Here is a 26,965-nt window from a genome sequence, read left to right on the forward strand (position 1 = left end):
TAATAAGGAAAATTTTGGTATTTTGACCATTTTTGTCGAAATCAGAAAAACATAGATATGGGAGCTATATCTAAATCTGAACCGCTTTCAATAAAATTTGGCACACATGACTATATTACTAATTGTATTTTTAGTGCAAAACTTAAACCAAATTGGGCCAAAACTCTGGCTTCTGGGGCCATATAAGTCCATATCGGGCGAAAAATATATATGGAAGCTATATCTAAATCTGAACCGATTTCAATCAAATTTGGCACACTACTAATTGTACTCCTTAGGCAAAATTTCAAGCTAATCGGGATAAAACTCTGGCTTCTGGGTCCATATTAGTGCATATCGGGCGAAAGATATATATGGGAGCTATATCTAAATCTCAATCGATTTCAACCAAATTTGGCCCGCATAGCTACAATGCTAAATCTACTCCCTGTGCAAAATTTCAACCAAATTGGGCCAAAACTCTGGCTTTTAGGACCATATTAGTCCATATCGGGCGAAAGATATATATGGGAGCTATATCTAAATCTGAACCGATTTCAATCAAATTTTGCACACTTGACTACACTACTAAGCGTTATGTTTGTACAAAATTTCAAGCAAATCGGTATAAAACTCTGGCTGCTGGGTCCATAATAGTCCATATCGGGCGAAAGATATATATGGGAGCTATATCTAAATCTGAACCGATTTCTTCCAAAATCAATAGGGTTCTATTCTGACCCAAATTAGGAACATGTGCCAAATTGGAAAGCGATTGGACTTAAATTGCGACCTAGACTTTGATCACAAAAATGTGTTCACAGACAGACGGACGGACGGACAGACGGACATAGTTATATCGACTCAGGGATCCATCCTGAGCATTATTGCCAAAGACACCATGTGTCTATCTCGTCTCCTTCTGGGTGTTCAAACATATGCACTAACTTATAATACCCTGTTCCACAGTGTGGCGCAGGGTATAAAAATAGTTTTTTTTTTTTTTTTGACAAAAAGTTGATTAGCCCCTAGTTGGGACAGTTGTACTTAGGAAGAGATCGGAAATCCATAATTTTATAAGGAATACATCATAATATTTTTCTTAATTTCCAACAGGCCGAAGTTATTAAACCCTAACCTCATAGGGCTATAGGCTATAGGGAAGACTTATTTGAAAACTCTTTAAATTATTTCCAATTAATTTTTTTCTTATAGTATAGCAATTTTTCACACCACTTCGTGAACTTGTAATAAAGCGTCAAATATATTGGACCATAAACACTTCGTTTTGCCGTTTTATTTTGTGCTTATTGTATGAATGTATGAGTATTTGTGTATGTGTATGCGTGAGTATTATTTTGTTTGGACAACTTCTTCCATCTCCCAACTGAGCTTTCATAAATGATTGTTGTCTGACCTTTAATCGCTCACACACATACACATATCTGAATGTAAGTGTGGGTAATGAGATTACTCGAAAAGAAATGCAAAAACAGATAGGAAAACGACAAGGAAAATATCTACAACGGACATTTGACCCCGAATATAATTACAACCATTAATTAGCATTTTGCTCCTGTGATTCATGCAAATAGAGAAATTTCAGCCACATATATTGGCTTAAATGGAGAGTCAAATTGGCTTGGTATGTATGTGTGCGTGTGTTGAAGGTTTCCAATGTATGTATGGTTAAAAGTTTAAGGGAAAATCACATAAAGGTTGATTGTTAAAGCTTAAGCTATGAATATAACTGTGAAAAAAAACATATTTCAATATAAACGACTTGCACACATTGAAAAGAAAATATGACTAAAATTTTTACAAATAAAAATCTAGTTAAAGTAGAAAACGAATGATAATTATAAACTCATGTTAATGTGTTCAGTCCCTATTATATGTTTTCACCAGAACTGGGACAGGTCACTTTCGAGCGTATATCCACGATGCATCACCTGGTACAATGTCATGAAGTGTTTAGAAGCACCGCGATCATAGTATTGCAGCATTTCTTTCGACCTATCGAGACGGGCCTTTTTTTGAGCGATTAACAAATTATGTGGGATCCAATGCGAACAAACTTTTTGACTTAAAATGTTCATGCAATATTGAATATATGCTGGTCCCATTAATGCCTAAGGTCACATGACGATCTTGCAATATCATTTGGCGCACTTGATGCTGTGTGGTTTCCCGAACAACAACTGATTTTGGACGACCTTCACCAAATTCGTCTTGGAGACAACTACGACGTCGACTGAATTCCCCATACCATCGATAAACATTGCTCCTTGACGGACATTCATTGCCCATAATTTAATTAACCGATTCACTGTTGTTGAGTTAATCTATGTCGGAAATTGTAAAAAATAATCGCACGAAAATGTTCATAATTTAATTAAATTTTTCTGGGCGAGATTAATCTTTGAAGTTGCTGTAAATATCACAAATAGCGCTCGTATATCAAAACATCATGGCTACGTATAACCTTAAAAATGTTAAGCTTTACGATTGAGCTGTCAATTGGCACACGCAGAGAAGGAATATGATCACCTCAAACATGTTTCAAGAGCAAAATGTTATGTTTGTATGGTGACCATGTAACATGTTTGTCACAAAAATGTTGTTTTCTCGTCAAATATAAACTGCTTGCCCAAATCAGATAAATAATTTCCGAGAAAATAACATGGTTGCGACAACCATGTTAAATGGTCACCATCCACAAATAAAATTTTGCTCTTAAAACGTGTTTGAGGTGATCATATTCCTTCTCTGGGTGCAGTATGCGACAATAGAATTTCCCTATTGCGAAATATTAAAGTAACCTTCGTTCACACCAAAGGTCGGACTAAATTAATTGTTCCATCATAGGATTAGTTTACCTCCAAATTTGTCCAGATGGAATGACAAATTTGGAGGTAAAGCATTGAAATATTGATCTGAGACCGTATAGTTAAATTCTGAGTCGATCTAGCGTTGTCCGTCCGCCCATTAATCCGTCCGTCTGTCGAAAGTACGTTAACTTCTTAACAAACAAAAAAGCTATAGACTTGAAACTTTGACGTCTGTTGCCTTCTGGAAGAGCATATTTCAATCCATCCCTTTGAAATTTATACTGTCTCAGAGCCATGCAAAAATTGGTCCATATCGCTCTATAATTATATATAGGCCAAATATAAATCGATTCGGATCCTCTAGGGAGAGCTAATTTTATTTGACCTATTTAAAATTTGGTGCGTGATGTCAATGTTTGCTTTCTCAGAGCCAGGCAAAATTTGGCCCATATCGATCTACATATATCCCCCATATAAACCGGACCCAGATTTAACTTCTTAAGCTTCATGTACGAACAAATTTCATACGATCCTGTGGTCGATGTTAGCTCTATATCGGTTCATAATTACATATATTTATAGAATGGGCGAGAACTAAAGTGGCTTAAATATGAATTAATCTGCATTTTTATCTAAAATGGACTCTGTATGGTGTAACATAAGCCAAGTAATTCGATTGTGGATGACAATCTTTATTACAACTTTGTGCGCAATTCATGGTGGAGGTTACAAACACATTCTGCCTGTTTTAATAGAAATTGCTTCATGTTTGGAACGAATACCGTCTGTGATCAAAGTCAGTTTAAAACAAGTAAGGAAAGTCTATAGTCGGGCGGGGCCGACTATAATATACCCTGCACTACTTTGTAGATCTAAATTTTCGACAACATATCATATCCATCAAATGTGTAGGGGGCTATATATAAAGGTTTGTCCCAAATACATACATTTAAATATCACTCGGTCTGGACAGAATTTGATAGACTTCTACAAAATCTATAGACTCAAAATTTAAGTCGGCTAATGCACTAGGGTGGAACACAATGTTAGTAAAAAAATATGGAAAACATTTAAATCTGAAGCAATTTTAAGGAAACTTCGCAAAAGGTTACTTATGATTTATCGCTCGATATATATGTATTAGAAGTTTAGGAACATTAGAGTCATTTTTACAACTTTTCGGCTAAGCAGTGGCGATTTTACAAAGAAAATTTTGGTATTTTGACCATTTTTGTCGAAATCAGAAAAAACATATATATGGGAGCTATATCTAAATCTGAACCAATTTCAACCACGCATAGCTACAATGCTAATTCTACTCTCTGTGCAAAATTTAAACTAAATCGGAGCAAACAATTGGCCTCTGTGGTCATATGAGTGTAATTCGGGCGAAAGCTATATATGGGAGCTATATCTAAATCTGAACCGATTTCAACCAAATTTGGCACGCATAGCAACAATGCTAATTCTACTCCCTATGGAAAATTTCAATTAAATCGGAGTAAAAGATTGGCCACTGTGGTCATATGAGTGTAAATCGGGCGAAGGATATATATAGGAGCTATATCTAAATCTGAACCGATTTCAATAAAATTTAAAATTAAATAAAATTTAAAATAAAAATAAAATTTAATAATAATTGTAATCCTCCACACAAAAAAAAAAATTTCTTATTCAATCACGAAATTAATTGATCCAACTAATCTTTTAATTGAAATGTCTTCAATCACGGAAATGATAGTATCAATTAAAAAATTAATTGAAGGTCAATTAAAAAATTAGTTGATCCAATTAAAAAATTAATTGATACTATTAATTTTGTGATTGATTTTTGTTTCAATTAAAAATTTTGTTGAATCAATTAAATTTTTAATTGAATATTTTTTAAAACTCAATTAAAATTTTAATTGGAAAAATTTTTGTGAAATTTTTTTCTGTGTAGTGCAAAATTTCAACCAAATTGGGGTAAAACTCTGGCTTCTGGTCCATATCGGACGAAAGATATATATGGGAGCTATATCTAAATCTCAACCGATTTCTTCCAAAATCAATAGGATTCTATTCCGAGCCAAAACACATATTTGTGCCAAATTTGAAGTCGATTGGACTAAAACTGCGACCTAGACTTTGATTACAAAAATGTGTTCACGGACAGACGGACATGGCTATATCGACTCAGGAGCCCACCCTGAGCATTTTGGTCAAAGACACAATGTGTCTATCTCGTCTACTTCTGGGTGTTGCAAACATATGCACTAACTTATAATACCCTGATCCACAGTGTGGCGCAGGGTATAAATAGGAGCTTTCACCAAACCCTGAATTGATTCAATGATTTATGATTATGACTGGTGATATTTTTTCTGTGTACTGAAAACTTCCCACACAGTGATGCCAAAATGCAAAAAGCACCCGAAGTGCAAAAAGCACCAAAAATATATTATAAATTCGAACATACCTGTTCCCACTACAAAAACTACTCCAGCTCGGTGAAATTCAATGTGCTACTATAAAAATAAAAAACAAGTATATACGGCCGTAAGTTCGGCCAGGCCGAATCTTATGTACCCTCCACCATGGATTGCGTAGGAACTTCTACTAAAGGCTGTCATCCACAATCGAATTACTTGGGTTGCGATAACACTTGCCGATGGCAAGGTATCGTAAAACTTTCCATAAGGGGTATATATTAAACAAAAAAAGGCCGATTAAATACGTATATAATTCAGTTTGACAAAATTTTCTATAGAAATAAAATTTTGACAAATTTTTCTATAGAAATAAAAACTTGACAAAATTTTCTATAGAAATAAAATGTTGACAAAATTTTCTATGGAAGTAAAATGTTGACAAAATTTTCTATAGCAATAAAATTTTGACAAAAGTTTCTATAGAAATAAAATGTTGACTAAATTTTCTATAGAAATAAAATGTTGACAAAATGTTCTATAGAAATAAAATGTTGACAAAATTGTCTATAGAAATAAAATGTTGACAAAATTTTCTACAGAAATAAATTTTTTACAAAATTTTCTATAGAAATAAAATTTTGACAAAATTTTCTATGGAAATAAAATGTTGACAAACATTGCTATAGAAATAAACTTTTTACAAAACTTTCTATAGAAATGACATTTTGACAAAACTTTCTATAGTAATAAAATTTTACAATTTTTACATGGCTGTTAGAGGCCATATACTAACGAAATGTACCAAATTTCAACCGCATCGGATGACTTTTGCTCCTCCAAGAGGCTCCGGAGGTCAAATCTGGGGATCGGTTTATATGGGAGCTATATATAATTATGGACCGATATGGACCAATTTTTGCATGGTTGTTAGAGACCATATACTAACACCACGTACTAAATTTCAATTGGATCGGATGAATTTTTCTCATCCAAGAGGCTCCAGAGTTCAAATCTGGGGATCGGTTTATATGGGAGCTATATATAATTATGGACCGATATGGACCAATTTTTGCATGCTTGTTAGAGACCGTATACTAACATCAGGTACCCAATTTCAAACGGATCGGATGAATTTTGCCCCTCCAAGAGGCTCCGGAGGTCAAATCTGGGGATCGGTTTATATGGGAGCTATATATATTTATGCACCGATATGGACCAATTTTTGCATGGTTGTTAGAGACCGTATACTAACATCAGGTACCAAATTTCAACCGGATCGGATGAATTTTGCCCCTCCAAGAGGCTCCGGAGGTCAAATCTGGGGATCGGTTTATATGGGGGCTATATATAATTATGGACCGATATGGACCAATTTTTGCATGGTTATTAGAGACCGTATACTTAGACCACGTACCAAATTTCAACCGGATCGGATGAATTTTGCTGCTCCGGAAGGCTCCGCAAGCCAAATTTGGGGATCGGTTTATATGGGGGCTATACGTAAACGTGGGCCGATATGGCCCATTTTCAATACCATCCGACCTACATCAATAACAACTCCTTGTGCCAAGTTTCAAGTCGATAGCTAGTTTCGTTCGGAAGTTAGCGTGATTCCCACAGACGGACGGACAGCCGTACAGACGGACAGACGGACGGACGGACGGACATGCTTAGATCGACTCAGAATTTCACCACGACCCAGAATATATATACTTTATGGGGTCTTAGAGCAATATTTCGATGTGTTACAAACGGAATGACAAAGTTAATATACCCCCATCCTATGGTGGAGGGCATAAAAAAACTTCCAAAGATGTATTATAAAACTTTTGGGTAGTGATTTCCTTTGAAGCATTTGTACGCAATTGTGAACGCTAAAAGCACCAAATTGGCATCACTGTTCCCACATTTCGAAAGCTTTATAAAATCTGAATAAATATTTGTTTTAATATAAAAAATCTTCGTAAGCTTTTCTCCAAGTCTATATTCTAGTTTTAATATTTTTTTTTTCAATGCTATTGTTCTCTTAATTCCAAGTATGCATTAAATTCATTCTCACTAAACGCTAAAACTCTATTTTTTGCCAATGCTGCTAAACGAGACAAAATGGTTGCAACAAAAATCCTTCCCTATTGCATAAATCCCTGAGATCGTTTACTTAGCACTTTGGCCATATTTCTCTTTCAACTGTACCCCAAACGCATAAGTTTTGATTTTGTCTATTTCTGTATATATGTATGTGTACAAGTGTGTGTGTGTGTCAGTGTGCGCGCTTTATTCACCACCCGATTGTAATAAAAACTCCGGTTGGAAGTTAAGTTTTACAACGTGACCAAAATGTTTAGGTTACTGCCAATGTTTGGCAAATCAAAAGAAAAAAAACACTTCCTCCCACTTTCATATGCATGCCTACTCATAGAGTAAAAAGCATAGACGAGAGGGACGACGACTAACATGCCATTTTATGGTCAAACCGACCAATATAACCAATGGCCAGGAAAAATGGATATTCCGTCTTTTTATGACTTGGATATTTGTTATATGTGATATTATAAACACACCATATTTTTTGTGGAAATACAACCCACATTTCCTTCACTTAATAATGAGATAAGTTTATACAATATAAAAAAATTAAAAATAAAATAAAAAATAATTTTTATTTATATAATTAATTTTCATATCTCAAAAATATATAGAAAATGAAAAATATATATAAGAACGTTTTTTATAAGTTGTAATTAAAAATATCTAAAAAAGGTATAAAACTCCATATCGACTTAGCTCGTTCCGAAATTGTTTAATGTATTTGCTCTTTTATTATTTAGACTTTATGTTAAGGGCTTTGTTACATTGTTGTAAAACAGCATGTACCAAGTTGCTCTCCATTTTTCTATTTTCGTTTTTGTTTACTAGAGGCGTAGGATTTGAAGGTTTTTTGTCTAGCTACACTGGCTTAGACCCAAAATGAAAAGTCGGGAAAATTCCATAAACATATATTTAAAGCCTCGTCATATTTATGATGGTTGTTTATTTTTTGGCATCCAATTTTCTGCCATGACCATATCCGTTTGGCATTGGACAAATGAAAAAAAAAAAAAACAATATATGTTATTGTAGAGCCAAAGGACTGTAGAGCATACATTTATCCATGAATGCTGGCATAAAAAAATGAAAAAAATACCACTCTTAATAGCAAACAAATGCATATTTATTTTCATTAACATATGTGTCTTTGTCTAGTTGGCCATTGAGTCTCTTCAAATAGAGATTTTATGCAAAAATAAGAAAAAAATCGACGAAAACATATAGCAAATTTTTTTGGGATTATTAGAAAATAAATTTATTATCTCCCATTTACTCTTTTTGGCGAATTAAGAGATTGGTATTCGGTATCTCTCTAGGATGGAGGGTACAATTTGTCCTTTTTTCTGATGGTAAAACTCACTTATTCTTCGATTTAATTGAAATTTAAAGAAACCATAGAACCAAACGATATGAACATCTAGCCTACGCTTGACCCGTCTTTAAGAAACCCAATTTTTAACTTGGGGATCGTGGTTAGGTTAGGTTAGGTGGCAGCCCCATGTATCAGGCTCACTTAGACTATTCAGTCCATTGTGATACCATATTGGTGAACTTCTCTCTTATCACTGAGTGCTACCCGATTCCATGTTAAGCTCAATGACAATGAATGACGTTCCACATTGTAGCGAAACCACATAGAGAAGCTTTGAAACCCTCAGAAATGTCACCGGCATTACTGAGGTGGGATAATCCACCGTTGAAAAACTTTTTGGTGTTCTGTCGAAAGAGGAATCGAACCCATGACCTTGTGTATGCAAGGCGGGTTGCACCATTGCACCACGGTGGCTCCCTAACTTGGGGATCATGGAGAATGTCTACCGTAAATTGCGTGCAATATTGGGTTTTCAGCCAGTAAATCAGCTTGTTTCCACGGTTACCTTTTGGAAACAATGAATTAAGAATTATGAATTGTTTGATAGTTAATTCCCTGGATTTTTTCATCAATGATACAGCAAAGTTTGATAAAATTTAAACGACGTTATATATATTTTTGATCTTCTAATTTAGTGTTTTTATACCCTCCACCATAGGATGGGGGTATATTAAATTTGTCATTCTGTTTGTAACACATCGAAATATTACTGTAAGACCCCATAAAGTATATATATTCTGGGTCGTGGTGAAATTCTGAGTCGATCTGAGCATGTCCGTCCGTCCGTCCGTCCGTCTGTTGAAATCACGCTAACTTCCGAACGAAATAAGCTATCGACTTGAAACTTGGCACAAGTAGTTGTTATCGATGTAGGTATTGCAAATGGGCCATATCGGTCCACTTTTACGTATAGCCCCCATAAAAACGGACCCCCAAATTTGGCTTGCGATTGCTCTAAAAGAAGCAAATTTCATCCGATCCGGCTGAAATTTGGTACATGGTGTTAGTATATGGTCCCTAACAACCATGCAAAAATTAGTCCATATCGGTGCAGTTTTACGTATAGCCCACATATAAACGGACCCCCATATTTGGCTTGCGATTGCTCTAAAAGAAGCAAATTTCATCCGATCAGGCTGAAATTTGGTACGTGGTGTTAGTATATGGTCTCTAACAACCATGCAAAAAGTGGTCTATATCGGTCCACTTTAACGTATAGCCCCCATATAAACGGACCCCCAAATTTTGTTTGCGATTGCTCTAAGAGAAGAAATGGGACATGGAGTTAGTATATGGTCTCTAATAACCATGCCAAAATTGGTCCATATCGGTCTACAGTTATATATAGCCGATCCCCAATCACACAAAAATTGGTCCATATCGGTTCATAATCATGGTTGCCACTCGAGCCAAAAATAATCTACCAAAATTTTATTTCTATAGAAAACATTGTCAAAATGTTATTTCTATAGAAAATTTTGTCAACATTTTATTTCTATAGAAAATTTTGTCAAAATTTTATTTCTAAAGAAAATTTTGACAAAATTTTATTTCTATAGAAAATTTTGTCAAAATTTTATTTCTATAGAAAATTTTGTCAAAATTTTACTACTATAAAAAATTTGTCAAAATTTTATTTCTATAGAAACTTTAAACTTAATTATATACGTATTTAATCTGCCGTTTTTAGTTTAATATATACCACGTATGGACTATGTGATATATATTACGTTGTTAGGAAGTTTTGAGATACCTTGCCATTGGCTTCAGTATAAGTTTCTACGCAATCCATGGTGGAGGGTACATAAGCTTCGGCCTGGCCGAACTTACGGCTGTATATACTAGTTTTTTTTTTTTTTTTTTTTTTTTTTTTGACAAATCGAATACCTATAAGTAGGATTGTTCTCATCTTAAAATCAAAATTTTGAAGGCCGAACGAAAATTGTGGAAAAAGAGTCTAATATTTCTGAATATGGCCTAGCCGTTTCAGCGCCCAAATTACCATGCCAATATGGGAAATGTGACAACCACATTTGCTCCACCTTTAAGCATCTTCCAACTGACAGCTCTATCGTAAAGCTTCATATTTTTGAGGTTATAAGGAATGAGAACGTTTTGACAAACGAGCGCTATTTGTGCTATTTACAGCAACTTAAAATAATCATGTCGCCCAAAAAATGGAATTAAATCGTAAACATTGTCGTGTGATTATTTTTTAAAACTTTTGGCGTGGATTAACTCAACAACAGTGCGTCGATGAAATGAATTCACAACAGTGCGTCGATGAAGTGAATGTTTGGCAAAAAAACGTCCATTAATGACCAGTGTTTATCGATGATATGGTGAGTTCAACCTGCGTGAACATTTGACCGTCAACAAAATGTGTTCGCTTTGTATCCCATACAATTTTTATTGCTCAAACTAAGGCTCGTGTCGACTGGTTTGAAATAAATGTTCCAAAAATACGGTTTTGGTGCTTCGAAACACGCGGTTTTGGTGCTTCGAAACACGTAAAGAGCGGTCGTCTGACTCTATGGGTGTTTCAAGATCAGCCAAAGCCAACATAAGTTGCTCGCTCACGAAGCACTTCCACGTAAATGATCGCCGTCGTACCACTAGACCAACGTAAAACAGTCAATTCTGAATGGTACATATCCATTAGTTGGTCAGGTGTCTTCCAAGAAATCAGGAAAACCAATCGCCGAAGACTCTTCATCGTGACAATGCGAGCTCTCATACATCGATTCAAACAACTGCATAAGAGAGCACTCAAAACATCGATTTGATGGGTCATCCATCGTATAGACCTGAGTTGGGTCCAAATGACTTCTTTTTATTTCCGTACGCAAAAAATAAAATAAGAGGTCAACATTGTTTGACACCAGAAGAAGCGGTTGATGCCTTCAGAATGCATGACTTGGAGATAAGATATGGGTTTTCTATTAAATAATGAAACAATTCATAATATTAATAACTATTTTCATTGTGACAATCAACAATTTTCTTTATGCCAATAAAAACAAGTGTATACGGCCGTAAGTTCGGCCAGGACCATGGATTGCGTAGAAACTTCTACTGAAGACTGTCATCCACAATCGAATTACTTGCGGTAACACTGGCCGATGGCACGGTATCTTAAAACTTTCTAACACCGTAATATATACCACATAGTCCCTACGTGGTATATATTAAATTAAAAAAGGCCGATTAAATACGTATATAATTAAGTTTAAAGTTTCTATAGAAATAAAATTTTGACAAAATACAATTTTGACAACATTTTCTATAGAAGTAAAATTTGAAAAAAATTTCTATAGAAATAAAATTTGGAAAAAAATTTCTATAGAAATAAAATTTTGACAAAATTTTCTATAGAAATAAAATTTTTACAAAATTTTCTATAGAAATAACATTTTGACAATGTTTTCCATAAAAATAAAATTTTGGTAGATTATTTTTGGCTTGATTGGCAACCATGAATATGAACCGATATGGACCAATTTTTGTGTGATTGGGGATCGGATGAGTTTTGCTCCTCCAAGAGGCTCCGGAGATCAAATTTGGGGAACGGTTTATATGGGGGCTATATATAATTATGGACCGATATGGACCGATATGGACCAATTTTTGCATGGTCATTAGAGAACATATACCAACACCATGTACAAAATTTCAGCCGAATCGGATGAAATTTTCGTTTTTTAGAGGCTCCGCAAGCCAAATCGGGGGATCGGTTTATATGGGGGCTATATATAATTATGGACCGATGTGGACCAATTTTTGCATGGTCATTAGAGAACATATACCAACACCATGTACCAAATTTCAGACGGATCGGATGAAATTTGCTTCTCTTAGAGGCTCCGCAAGCCAAATCGGGGGATCGGTTTATATCGGGGCTATAAATAATTATTGACCGATGTGGACCAATTTTTGCATGGTTGTTAGAGACCATATACTAACACCATGTACCAAATTTCAGCCGGATCGGATGAAATTTGCTTCTCTTAGAGCGATCGCAAGCCAAATTTGGGGGTCCGTTTATATGGGGGCTATACGTAAAAGTGAACCGATATGGACCAATTTCTGCATGGTAGTTAGAAACCATATACTAACACCATGTACCTAATTTCAGCCGGATCGGATGAATTTTGCTTCTCTTAGAGCAATCGCAAGCCAAATTTGGGGGTCCGATTATATGGGGGCTATACGTATAACAATAACAACTACTTGTGCCAAGTTTCAAGTCGATAGCTTGTTTCCTTCGGAAGTTAGCGTGATTTCAACAGATGGACGGACGGATGGACATGCTCAGATCGACTCAGAATTTCACCACGACCCAGAATATATATACTTTATGGGGTCTTAGAGCAATATTTCGATGTGTTACAAACGGAATGACAAAGTTAATATACCCCCATCCTATGGTGGATGGTATAAAACTGGGTAGCTCAACTTTCTGTGCAGTTATACATAAATTGACATTAGGGTTAAAAATTTGCATTTTTTTCAGCAATTGTACAAAGCAATTTTTGGTTATATCATTTTCTATTAAGTAACGAAATAATAATGAACATTTTTATCGTTAAAAAAAATCGTTGTGCCAATGAAAAAACTGGTGGACTCAATTTTAATTAAATTTTCTTTCTGTGTGATTATAAATAATACATACATATACAATTTAAAAACTCGCCATATAGTAACTGATTTCAGTTTCCTGAAATCCTATCAAAAATTTTAAGCTTTTACATTGTGAATCATGCCCTCAACAAATGGTAAAATATTCGATATAAAATGACATAAGGAACTCTTAAGGGGATTAAAAAAAGTACACCATCTGTCGACAACCATTCTTTATTTTCTGCAGTCTTTAGTTATTTGTTTCCATTATGTCCTTGCGGTTACAGATCATCATAGTCAAGGCAATAAGCAAATATCATGCGAATATTGTAATTTATTCTTCTGACGAAGTAAACTATCAGTGGTGGTTTCCTTGTAGCCTTTACAAGGCTACACCCCTTTTTTTAATTTCAATTGATAAATATGAAATGTTTTTTTGCACACTTTCCAATTGTCTTCTCTTAATGCATTTCATATATGTGAGTATAGATATGTGTGTGAAAGACAGGGTGAGAGAGAGAGAGTGAGTCCATGTTGACTGTAAACAATGTGATGAACAATTTCAATAAATTCCAATTGAATTGAAGAGAGCTTTATCGATGTGAGACAAAAACAAAAGAAATAACCCACATGTAGACATACACGCACGCACGCACCCACAGAAAACAAATGTCAGGATATTTATTCACCCAAAAACAAAAGGATTCTATCGACAGGCGACGATACAGACAATGCAGACAATTCTGTAATTTCAGGCTTATTGTTGTCTTTGGATTATGAGATGAGTTCACCCAATAAAAACGTTTTTCTTGGTTCAATACAAAAGACGGGAATATGAGTGATATACGTGTTGAAGAAGCGTTGAGAGCACTAATGGTCAATATATAAAATTATAGAATTTTATAATTAAAATTTTAACAGAATTTTCTATAAAATTTTCACTCACTATTGTCTTATTTTTGGTTATAGTCTTTCTTATTCGTTACAGTAGGAAGATGAAAATATAAGTGAATATGCGTACAATTTTTGATACTTAAAAAAGTAAAAAAAAACACATTTTCGAAGTATTTGGCCTAAGGGTTGTACACCAGAAAAAGAATATGATCACCCCAACTATGCTTCAAGAGCAAAATGTTACTTTTTAACGGAAAACATATAACATGTTTTTCGACAGCATGTTGTTTTCTCGCAATAATGTATCTGATTTCGGAAAACATGTTATGTTTGACGAGAAAAGAATATTTTTGCGATAAAAATGTTACATGATCGCCGTGAAAAAGTAACATGGTGCCCCTGAAATAAGTTTGTGTACAAAGAATTAAAACTCGATTTTTCAAATTATTTTAAAAATTAAAAATTTTACTTTTTTAATTTTTTTTCTAAATTTGAAAAACTTTTCGACAATTACCAAAATTTAGTTGGTATTCTGTTGACAAACAAAGCATTTTTATCGAAAATTAGACTTTTGATATTTGTATTCTTAGTTTCTCCAGACTAACGCATACACGCAAAGAAAAAAAACGTTTGGAAAACGTGTACCGAAAACGTTTTTCTTTTGTTAGAGTTTTTTGAATTGCTTCGAAAATTTTAAACTTTTATCACCAAAAAAATTCGTTTGTTACAAATTTTTTTTTTTCAATAAAAAAAGTTATTTTTGAAACAACAACACAGTCCATTTCGTTTATATCAAACACTGTTCTTTTCCGACTTTAGGTCTTTAATAAGACACAGTTTACAGTTCAAAATTTAATATACTACAATGTAATGTTGAACATTTTTTCGGAATCTTCCGAACATATCTGGAATATATGTAAAAAAAAACAAAAAAAAAACTTTGGTCGAAGCGGGGATCGAACCCACGACCCTTGGCATGCAAGTCGGACGTAGCAACCACTGCTCCACGGTGCCAAACTAAATGTTTGTTTCTGTTAAATAAACTTTGTTTATTCGGTTCGTGGGCGCCGCAAGCTATGCTATATAAATATAACTTATATGGATATTTATCTATTGATGACCATAACAGGTACATAGCTCAGTGGTTAGTGTGTTGGCTTACAAAGTGCATGGTCCGCGGTTCGATTCTCCGTCCAGGCGAAAGGTAAAAAAATTTTAAAAATTTATAAAATCGTATAATTTCTTCTACATTGTTGGTATTACAGAAAAAGGTGCTAAGAACTAAAAAACTTCGTGGAAGTGAGAAAGATGTGAGGGAAAATGCAATTAGACAGAAAATTTTTTTTTGAGTTAGTCTTTATGAAATTGTTTTTACATCCTGGAAAAGAATAAACGTTTATCACAAAAAGTATATACTTTTCTTCCAAATGTACTTCCTTTCAACGAAAAGCAAATGAGAAACGAACTTTGTTTGTCTAAAATTTCGTTTGGGAGGAAAGAATTATTTTTTTGCGTGTATGTACCCCCAACTATTAACTTCAGATATTTAAATTAATTTAAAATAATTTAAATAAAAAAGTGGTAAAAAATGTATCTATTCTTATTTCAGTTCGAGGTCCTTTTAATAAAAATTCGATTTCACAATACTTGATAAATTGTTTAATTTATTATCCATTATTTCGACTAACATCGTTATTCTTCGACGGAGATATTAATTTTTTTAAACAAATAAACAAAACGAAAATGTTGGAATGAAGAGAGGGTTTACGTCGATTTTTATAATAGTTTATTGGCTACTGGGGGAAAAATATATGCAAGAGTCATAATTTAAACTAAATAAAATAAATGAAAATAAAAGCAAAGTTTGCTCGTTTAGCATATTCATTACAAATGGAAACTTTTTAGCATTTTCAAACCAAACTAAAATTATTACATCTCAAAAGAAACAACTTTAAAAAGAATCTGGATTTGAACCTGAGCTACCAAAGATTTGTTTAAAATAATCGCAAACTCTAATAATTGGATAATGGACTGGTTTTTTTAGTACTGGGTGCCCAAGCCGTGATGGACCAAAGAAAAACAGAGTATTTCCAAAAAATTGTGCAGCTGTTTAAAACCAATTACAGAAAACAAATGAAATCTTACGTTTTTATACCCTCCACCATAGGATGGGGGTATATTAACTTTGTCATTCCGTTTGTAACACATCGAAATATTGCTCTAAGACCCCATAAAGTATATATATTCTGGGTCGTGGTGAAATTCTGAGTCGATCTGAGCATGTCCGTCCGTCCGTCTGTTGAAACCACGCTAACTTCCGAACGAAACGAGCTATCGACTTGAAACTTGGCACAAGTAGTTGTTATTGATGTAGGTCGGATGGTATTGCTAATGGGCCATATCGGTCCATTTTTACGTATAGCCCCCATATAAACGGACCCCCAAATTTGGCTTGCGATTGCTCTAAGAGTAGCAAATTTAATCCGATCTGGCTGAAATTTGGTACATTGTGTTACTATATGGTCTCTAACAACAGTGCAAAAATTGGTCCATATCGGTCCACTTTTACGTATAGCCCCCATATAAACGGACCCCCAAATTTGGCTTGCGATTGCTCTAAGAGAAGCAAATTTCATCCGATTCGGCTGAAATTTGGTACATGGTGTTAGTATATGGTATCTAACAACCATGCACAAATTGGTCCACATCGGTCCATAATTATATATAGCCTCCATATAAACCGATCCCCCGATTTGGCTTGTGGAGCCTCTAAGAGAAGCAAATATCATCCGATCCGGCTGAAATTTGGTACATGGTGTTGGCATATGTTCTCTAATGACCATACAAAAATTGGTCCATATCGGCCCATAATTATATATAGCCCCCATATAAACCGATCCCCTGATTTGACCTCCGGAGCCTCTTAGAGGAGCAAAAGTCATCCGATCCGATTGAAATTTGGTACGTGTTGTTAGTATATTGTCTCTAACAACAATGCCAAAATTGGTCCATAATTATATATATAGCCCCCATATAAACCGATCCCCTGATTTGACCTCCGGAGCCTCTTAGAGGAGCAAAAGCCATCCGAACCGGTTGAAATTTGGTACGTGGTGTTAGTATATGGTATCCAACAACCATGCAGGAATTGGTCCATATCGGTCCATAATTATATATAGCCCCCATATAAGCCGATCCCCAGATTTGACCTCCGGAGCGTCTTAGAGGAGCAAAATTCATCCGATCCGGTTGAAATTTGGTACATGGTGTCAGCATATGATATCGGTTCTTAATCATGGTTACCACTCGAACCAAAAATAATCTACCAAAATTTTATTTTTATAGAAAACATTGTCAAAATGTTATTTCTATAGAAAATTTTGTAAAAATTTTATTTCTATAGAAAATTTTTTCAAAATTTTATTTCTAAAGAAAATTTTGTCAAAATTTTATTTCTATAGAAAATATTGTCAAAATTTTATTTCTATAGAAATTTGTTCCAAATTTTACTTCTATAGATAATGTTGTAAAAATTTTATTTTGTCAAAATTTTATTTCTATAGAAACTTTAGACTTAATTATATACGTATTTAATCGGCCTTTTTTTAGTTTAGTATATACCACGTATGGACTATGTGGTATATATTACGGTGTTAGGAATTTTTAAGATACCTTGCCATAGGCAAGTGTTACCACAACCCAAGTAATTCGATTGTGGATGACAGTCTTCAGTAGAAGTTTCTACGCAATCCATGGTGGAGGGTACATAAGCTTCGGCCTGGCTGAACTTACGGCCGTACATACTTGTTAACGTATAAAATGCACAAATGTTAAAATATATTTCCAGCTGTTATTATTTATGGCATTCTTATAACATTTAGTTTCATGTTTTCTACAAATTAGTCAAAATAAATTTGTGATTCGATCTTTAATCCATTCTTTACTTGTTTACATATACCACATTTCTTCTCAACACATTCGATTAAGCATTATAAATGGCAAACACATACAATCAAATGAAATGTTTCGCAAAAAGCCCAAAGAAAACATATTGACATCCAATTGATTTTATTTGATTCGATGAAAAATATTTCATAGAGATCCTCTTTATTATCGACCATTGTTACATCTCGCATCTGGTCAATTCTGTTCTGTTAATAAAAACAATAGCGCCACAAAAAAAAAAAGAAATGCAATCGACCGCAAACCTATTTACACGAACTCTAGATCTTTTTTTGTGTCATTTCATTTACGAAATGATAATTTCATGTCAATATACTTTTGTAAAATAAACTGTGAATTGCAATGTAAACTTACAACGGCATGGGGTCCTCCGAAGCTGTTGTGACCAAAGACATACATATAATTGCGACGATTGACCTCAGCATGGAATAGGCCAGTTTGTATGAGTGGTCCCACCACTCGAGCATCTGATAAAATATCCAATACAACATCACGATGTTCCATGTTTGTGGCTTTAATGGGATTGGTGTACATATCGCTGTATCTGTAAAAATTAAAAATCAGTACAAAATTATTCCAATGCATACAAATTTGTAATTAATGATTTTTTTAAAAATGGTGAGATTGAAAAATCTTTTGTATAGGCGATCGATCATAATTTTGTATAGGTATTTAAATAATTATTTTTTTGCTTTCAATGTACTCGACAAACAGCCATTTTCATGTAGCTGCGTTAGGCTTTAATTGCCAGTTAACAGAAGGTAAATTGCAAATATCTTCTCTCCAGTTAGCTTTAACTGAAAAAATTGCTAACTGGCATATGGAATATAAGCAAGATGGAAGATATGTCAATAGAACGGTTTAAAAGTTCTTTAGCTAACGTAGCACTAACGGAGCTTCGTGAAAATGGGGGCAAATGTAAAATGTAGAAAAATATAAAGGGCTCTGCTTTAGAAAGTTTGGCCCTGAAAGAAGAACTGTTTTACAGGTAATCATAAAGCAAAATAAATTGAAAAATTGTTTCGAAGGTCTTCCAACCAGCGTTACCGTTGGGAATTTTCAAAAAGTGACACAAAAAGTGGCACAATTATTTTTAAAAGGTGGCACATTCTTTTTTATTAACTTATACCAAAAAAACTTAAAACTTAAGAAATGTGTATTATTCCATTTTTTTATGTCAATCCATAATAAAATTTGACAATTTTAGGGTAAAATTTTAAGTAAGTAAATTTTAAGTTTTTATTGTAGTTGTACCAGTTTCAGGGATGCTTTCTGCAATAATTTCTAATTTGGCTTTATGGCCTTTGTATATTTTTATAATTTCTTTAATATAAAAATATTTTTTATGCTAAATCACTAACTGCAATATAGCTCTTTAAAAAAAGATGTATATTTCAGGTTGGCTGATAAGTCCCCGGTCTAACAAAGAAAAACAATTTTTTTTTGTCAAAATTCGTTTTTATTATTGAACATAGTTCCCTTCAAGAGCGATACAACGAGTGGGGAAGCAATTCGAAGCCCAATTCACGAATTTTTGCCATCGTTCTCAATGACTTGTGGCACGGTGCGTTGTCTTGGTGGAACAACACTTTTTTCTTCTTCATATGGGGCCGTTTTGCTGCGATTTCGACCTTCAAACGCTCCAATAACACCATACAATAGTCACTGATTGATGGTTTTTCCCTTCTCAAGATAATCGATAAAAATTATTCCATGCGCATCCCAAAAAACAGAGGCCATTACTTTGCCAGCGGACTTTTGAGTCTTTCCACGCTTCGGAGACGGTTCACCGGTCGCTGTCCACTCAGCCGACTGTCGATTGGACCCAGGAGTGTAGTGATGGAGCCATGTTTCATCCATTGTCACATATCGACGGAAAAACTCGGGTGTATTACGAGTTAACAGCTGCAAATAACGCTCAGAATCATCAACACGTTGTTGTTTTTGGTCAAATGTGAGCTCGCGCGGCACCCATTTTGCACAGAACTTCCGCATATCCAAATATTGGTGAATAATATGACCAACACGTTCCTTTGATATCTTTAAGGCCTATGCTATCTCGATCAACTTCATTTTACGGTCATTAAAAATCATTTTGTGGCTTTTTTTGATGTTTTCGTCGGTAACCACCTCTTTCGGGCGTCCACTGAGTTCACCGTCCTCCGTGCTCATTTCACCACGCTTGAGTTGTGCATACCAATCAACTATTTTTGATTTCCCCGGGGCAGAGTCCGGAAACTCATTATCAAGCCAAGTGTTTGCTTCCACCGTATATTTCCCCTTCAGAAAACAGTATTTTATCAAAACACGAACTTCCTTTTTTTCATTTTTTTTCATAATAACCAAAGTTGCTTCACAAAAGACACTCTAACTCACAAACTAATTGACTTACAGACGTCAAATTTTGACACAAATCATTTGAAAGTCGGTACTATATAAAATAAATATGCATTTAATACTAGAGACGCCATCTATGTGTCAGACCGGGGACTTATCAGCCAACCTGTTAGAATAATTTTGTTTGTAATTTATCAGAATTATAGTCTGCCGAACTACAACAATCAGTCTCCAAGAGTGATTGCAAACTTTTTTAATTGAGGTCTCATGGGATCCATCATCGATTATTCTTTGCGGTCGCACTACGAAAATTTTCATAATTATCATTCCATCATAGAAACGATATTTAACTCCACAATAAATTTGACATAACCTAAATTGAATAATAGCCACTCACATATAGTAAGAATTAACGGACATCTGTTTATTGTTGGTAGACAATATCAAATTTTCTGAAAAACGCATCGATTTATAATGTTACCTTTCCATAAATCTTAAACTTTTGAAAAAGTGGTATAAATTATTAGAAAAGTGGCACAAAATCATAAAAAGTATCACATTTAGTGGCACAAAAGTGGCACCGACAAAAAAAAGTGGCAAATGTGCCTGTAAAGTGGCACAACGGTAACGCTGCTCCCAACACTTTCCACCAAATAGAAGTTCGGATAACGAATTGCCAACTTTTATGCTAAACTAAATTTGTAGAAAGTTTGAAAAGTTGCAGGTTGCAATGAAGTAAAGAACTTACGCGCAATTAATGAAATAGTGATCTTTTATATTCAAACATTTTCGAATTTTGCTATTTATCGAGGAGGTCATAACAATTGACACCTATATCTGGTGATCTAAACCTTGCTTCTTCTTCCATTGAGGCCACGAAAAAGATAAGTTCTGCATAAACAGCCCAGTATCGAGTCAAACCCTCAAACATAGAATTCGTAAGGCTTTCGAGGATATAGCCACTTTGAAATTTGATTATAGAAAATTTCATGAGAAAATAAAGTGCTGCAAGTGTGATCGGAACAAAAGGTGAGCTACGGTAGTGCAATGGTTAGCATGCCCGACAGGGTCATGGGTTGAAACCCTGTTTGGACCAAACATCAGCGGAGGTTTATCCCCTCTCAGCTTCTCTAAGTGGATTCACTGCAATGTGGAATGCCGTTCGGACTCTGGAGACCCTTGGAGGAGCAAATTTCATCTGATTCGTTTGAAATTTGGCAAGAGATGTTGGTATATGTCCTCTAACATAATTATATACCACCATATTTATATACCACCTACATAAACCATTTCCCAGATTTTGCTATCGAAGACTTCGGGAGGAGCAAATTTCATCTGATTCGTTTGAAAGTTGGCGCCGTATTGGAAATTGGTTCATATCGGTTCATAATTATTTATTAACTCCTCTATATAAATCCATCAATAAATAAAGTGGAATTATTTAGGTATTTAATCTGCCTTTTTATACCCTCCACCATAGGATGGGGGTATATTAACTTTGTCATTCCGTTTGTAACACATCGAAATAGTGCTCTAAGACCCCACAAAGTATATATATTCTGGGTCGTGGTGAAATTCTGAGTCGATCTGAGCATGTCCGTCCGTCAGTTTGTTGAAATCACGCTAACTTCCGAACGAAACAAGCTATCGACTTGAAACTTGGCACAAGTAGTTGTTATTGATGTAGGTCGGATGATATTGCACATGGCCATATAGGTCCACTTTTACGTATAGCTCCCATATAAAGGGACCCTCAGATTTGGCTTGTGGAGCCTCTAACAGAAGCATATTTCATCCGATCCGGCTGAAATTTGGTACATGGTGTTGGTACATGGTCACTAACAACGATGCAAAAATTGATCCACATCGGTCCATAATTATATATAGCCCCCATATAAACCGATCCCCCGATTTGGCTTGCGGAGCCTAAAAGAGAAGCAAATTTCATCCGATCCGGCTGAAATTTGGTATATGGTCTCTAACAATCATGCAAAAATTGGTCCACATCTGTCCATAATTATATATAGCCCCCATATCAAACGTTCTCCAGATTTGACCTCCGGAACCTCTTGGAGGAGCAAAATTCATCCGATCCGGTTCAAATTAGGAACGTGATGTTAGTATATGGTCGCTAACAACCATACCAAAATTGGTCCAATCACACAAAAATTGGTCCATATCGGTTCATAATCATGGTTGCCACTAGAGCCAAAAATAGTCTACCAAAATTTTATTTCTATAGAATATTTTGTCAAAATTTTATTTCTAGAGAAAATTCGGTTCATAATCATGGTTGCCACTCGAGCCAAGACTTTATTTCTATAGAAAATTTTGTCAAAAGTTTTTTTCTATAGAAAATTTTATGAAAATTTTATTTCTATAGAAAATTTTGTTAAAATTTTATTTCTGTATAAAATTTTGTCAAATTTTTATGTCTACTTTGTCAAACTGAATTATATACGTATTGGATCGATCTTTTTTGATTTAATATATACCACGTATGGACTTACATACAATTTAGAAGGTGGTGTTAGGAGGTTTTAAGATACCTTGCCATCGGTAAGCGTTACCGCAACTTAAGTAATTCGATTGTGAATGGCAGTGTTTAGAAGAAGTTTCTACGCAATCCATGATGGAGGGTACATAAGCTTCGGCCTGGCCGAACTTACGGCCGTATATACTTGTTTGGAGTTGTATTTTTATTTAATATTATCCAATATTTCGAAACATCTCCGATGTTCGTTTTCAGGGAAATTTTTTTAGAAGTAAAGAACAATGAACTTATTCGCAAACGAGTAAATCTATAAAAAATTTTGTAAAAATTTTATTTCTATAGAAAATTGTTAACATTTTATTTCTATAGAAAATTTTGTCAAAATTTTATTTCTATTGAAAATTTTGTCAACATCGTATTTCTATAAAAAATTTAATCAAAATTTTATTTCTATAGAAAATTTCTCTGGAAAATTGTATCAACATTTTATTTCTATAAAAAATTTTGTCAAAATTTTATTTCAATAGAAAATTTTGTCGACATTTTATTTCTATGGAAAATTTTGTCAAAATTTTATTTCTATAGAAAAAGACAAAATGTTTTATTTCCTTTAAATACGAATGCCCCTTATTTTTTATACGAAAAAGTGAATTGCATTTTTAACGATTACTTACTATAATGCCCAAAAATATCATCCCAAATGTTTCTCCTAAAAACTAGAGCAATATTTTGTTTTGCTGTTAATACCTTTTTACATAGAAATGCAGAAGGTTTTGTCCACTTTATGTTATTTTTTTTTTTTACTTCATACACAAACGCCTTTCCATCAACTTACAACTAAAGAAGCGTATAATACATATAAAATTTGTTGCTATTGTTACTTCGTGAGGGCAAAAAAGATTCGAAATCCTCGATTCCTTCACTATGTTTTCGAAAACAATTTGACTCGTTGTGTTTGATCCCGAAGACTGAAGTGGTTTTATTGACCGTTTCATACAACACAAACGAGAACGAGTTATGGTTGTATTCGAACTTACAAACATCGGTCCAAACGGGAACGACTACAAATCTCTACCTTACTTGTTGGGCTTCGAGATGTTCTCGAACACAAATATATATGACCGATGCAATGCTCTATTAAGAAGTTTTAAGATACCACAACCCAAGTAATTCGATTGTGGATGACAGTCTTTCGTAGAAGTTTCTACGCAATCCATGGTGGAGGCTACATAAGATTCGGCCTGGCCGAACTTACGGCCGTATATACCTGTTATATAAAATATATTACTTATTTCGATGTAGATGAAGATGTAAGGAAGCTGCTACGAAATCTTTGGTGAAGGGTTAATAAAATTCTGCATGGCTGAACTTTCGGCCGTTTATACTTATTTTTATAATTTATTATACCTCCTACCACAACCATCGGTATATTTTTTTAAGTTTACTACACCCTAATAAGAAAACCCTTGTTATATTTTTTTTTCTCAAAATCCAAACAATACAAAGTTTCCAGTTAAATTTCTTGTTCTACAATGATAAAAGAGTATGGGAAATTATGCACTTGCGTCATAATTAAATACACCCACTTAAATGCATAAATAATTGCATGAATCTTTTATTGATTTCCTTCGAATGAAAATTGCTCAATGAATGAGCAATCGAACTAACGAATGTGTTAAAATATTCAATTAATGTGAAACAAAATTTGCCGTCGTTTTTTTTTTTTTTTTTTTTGTTTAGTCCTGGATCAATACCCCAAGGCTCAGCGTATGCGTGTATGTGTTTGAGTGCTTTTTGAATTACAATCACTTTTAAATGTTTTATTTGTCTTCTTGCAATTACATTTGCTTGCGGCAATAAAATTCTGTAATTGAAATGTGAATATAACAAGGAAATGAGTTTTGTAATCATTAAATATTCATAAGCAACGAGCATGACATTTCCTTTGCATCTGAATACAAGGGAGACTTGCTGAGTTCTGTGAAATATTTGACATGAGGAGATGTTAACAAGTAACATTCTGAGCTATACAATATATTTAGATAGCAATATAGAAATTAAAAATCAATTAAATCTTAAACCACAAATATGAAAGTTTCCTTAGAAAATCTCAAACATTGGCTAAGGAAAGTTTAGTTGATTAAATTGTATTGCAAAATGTCTAATAAGGAATTTTTGTTCTGCAATTTTCTATGGAAAATTGACAACATTAGATTGATCTGAAAACCAGATAAAATTTTGCACAGGAAATTAACTGCGGTTTAGCAATCAAGGAAACCGATAATAACCCCATAGGTAAAAACCACAACTAATAATGACACTAAATTTATTCAAGACAAACGCATATGAATCTTCTAGTGCTACGGATTTATTATGAACTGAGGAAGTCATCAAATTTTTTCCAGTCCTCATAGTGGCAGCTATATCGATTTGGATATAACACCCATATAAGCAAAAACCACATATTTCATTTCATTCCATTGCCATCCTACGGTTCATTTACTAACGGATAGACCTTACAACTAGAATGTAATATTTCTTTATAATTATTCCCAAGTATTCAGTAACAGGCTTAGATAAGGATATGGCGATGATTTATTTACTTGGAAAATGATTGTGCTAAGCAATCAGCCTACCAGACGGATGGAGATATCCAATTCGACTTAGAATATCATGAACGGAATTTTGTCCAAAAATTCTTAAATTTGTAGAATAGTTGAAATGAGCGTTATTTTTGTTATTTATTATTTTCCAATTCATGGTAGTAAACCTGTGAAAAGGGAGCCACCGTGGAGCAATGGTTAGCATGCCCGCCTTGCACACACAAGGTCGTGGGTTCGATTCCTGCTTCGACCGAACACCAAAAAGTTTTTCAGCGGTGGATTATCCCACATCAGTAATGCTGGTGACATTTCTGAGAATTTCAAAGCTTCGCTAAGTAGTTTCACTGCAATGTGGGACGCCGTTCGGACTCGGCTATAAAAAGGAGGTACCTTGTCATTGAGCTTAACATGGAATCGGGCAGCACTCAGTAATAAGAGGCAAGTTCACCAATGTGGTATCACAATGGACAGAATAGTCTAAGTGAGCCTGATACATCTGGCTGCCACCTAACCTAACATAAACCTGTGAAAAAAATGTCATTAGAAAATATTTGCAGTAGTCATTTGTCCGTCCGTATGTTAACTTGTATGTCCATATATTCGCGTAATCAAAATATTGGTAGTATCTATGTTCGAATTCAAAATTGTAAATAAATAATTACAAAATTATTAATTTTTCCATTTTTTTTACAAGAACAAAAGTCAATACGGATTATAGGGCCGTAAGTTCGACCAGACCGAATGTTATGTATCCTCCACTATGGATTGCGCAGAAAGTTCTGCTAAAGACTGTGATCCACAATCGAGCTGCTTGGATTGTGCGCTGAAAAAAATATTTACGTGATATTAAAGATTACGCAACCTCTATTTAGGATGCGCAATTTACACACTATTAAAGACAAATTTCTTAAAAATAATGACATTTTAATTAAAAGAAAGTTTATAATCTTTGCTTCAAAAATTTTTTTTCATTAAAGTTGCATGTCTTTAAACTAAGGCAAGTATTCCTTAAAGCAAGGAAACACATTTTTGATTTAGAGAAATCGTCCTTAAATTAACTGAAATATTGAATCTTTAGATTTAAGATAAAAACTCTTCAAATATAGGCTAAGAATTATCTTAAGGTATTAGCATCTTTGTTTTAAAGTTTTTTTTTTTTTTTTGGAATTAAGAAAATGTTTTTTACTTCGAAGTATCCGTCATAATTTGGATTTTTAAATTAGCATTTGTTAGTACGTGAATAGCTTTATTAATATACCGGAAACATAGAATGAAACTTTGATAAATGAGATATGCATCCTAATTTTCCTAGATTTAAAGCCAGATAGGTCGCAAAAAAAATTTCATTATTTTAAAGAAGCAGCATCTTTGGC

At 34.2% G+C, this 26,965-nt stretch overlaps 1 protein-coding gene across 3 annotated transcripts in view; it reads right to left on the bottom strand.

The window, feature by feature from the left end:
* The window catches only part of Nlg1 (Neuroligin 1), a 280,296-nt gene that overhangs the window by 33,941 nt on the left and 219,390 nt on the right, over positions 1-26,965 (bottom strand). For all 3 annotated transcript variants that reach the window (XM_075289018.1, XM_075289017.1, XM_075289019.1), the window contains exon 8: positions 18,513-18,702. In XM_075289018.1, the coding sequence (XP_075145133.1) occupies positions 18,513-18,702 (190 nt within the window). The remainder of the gene's footprint in view (positions 1-18,512; positions 18,703-26,965) is intronic.

This window comes from Haematobia irritans, chromosome 1 (genome assembly GCF_050003625.1).
Source record: "Haematobia irritans isolate KBUSLIRL chromosome 1, ASM5000362v1, whole genome shotgun sequence".
Classification (NCBI taxonomy): Eukaryota; Metazoa; Arthropoda; class Insecta; order Diptera; family Muscidae; genus Haematobia; species Haematobia irritans.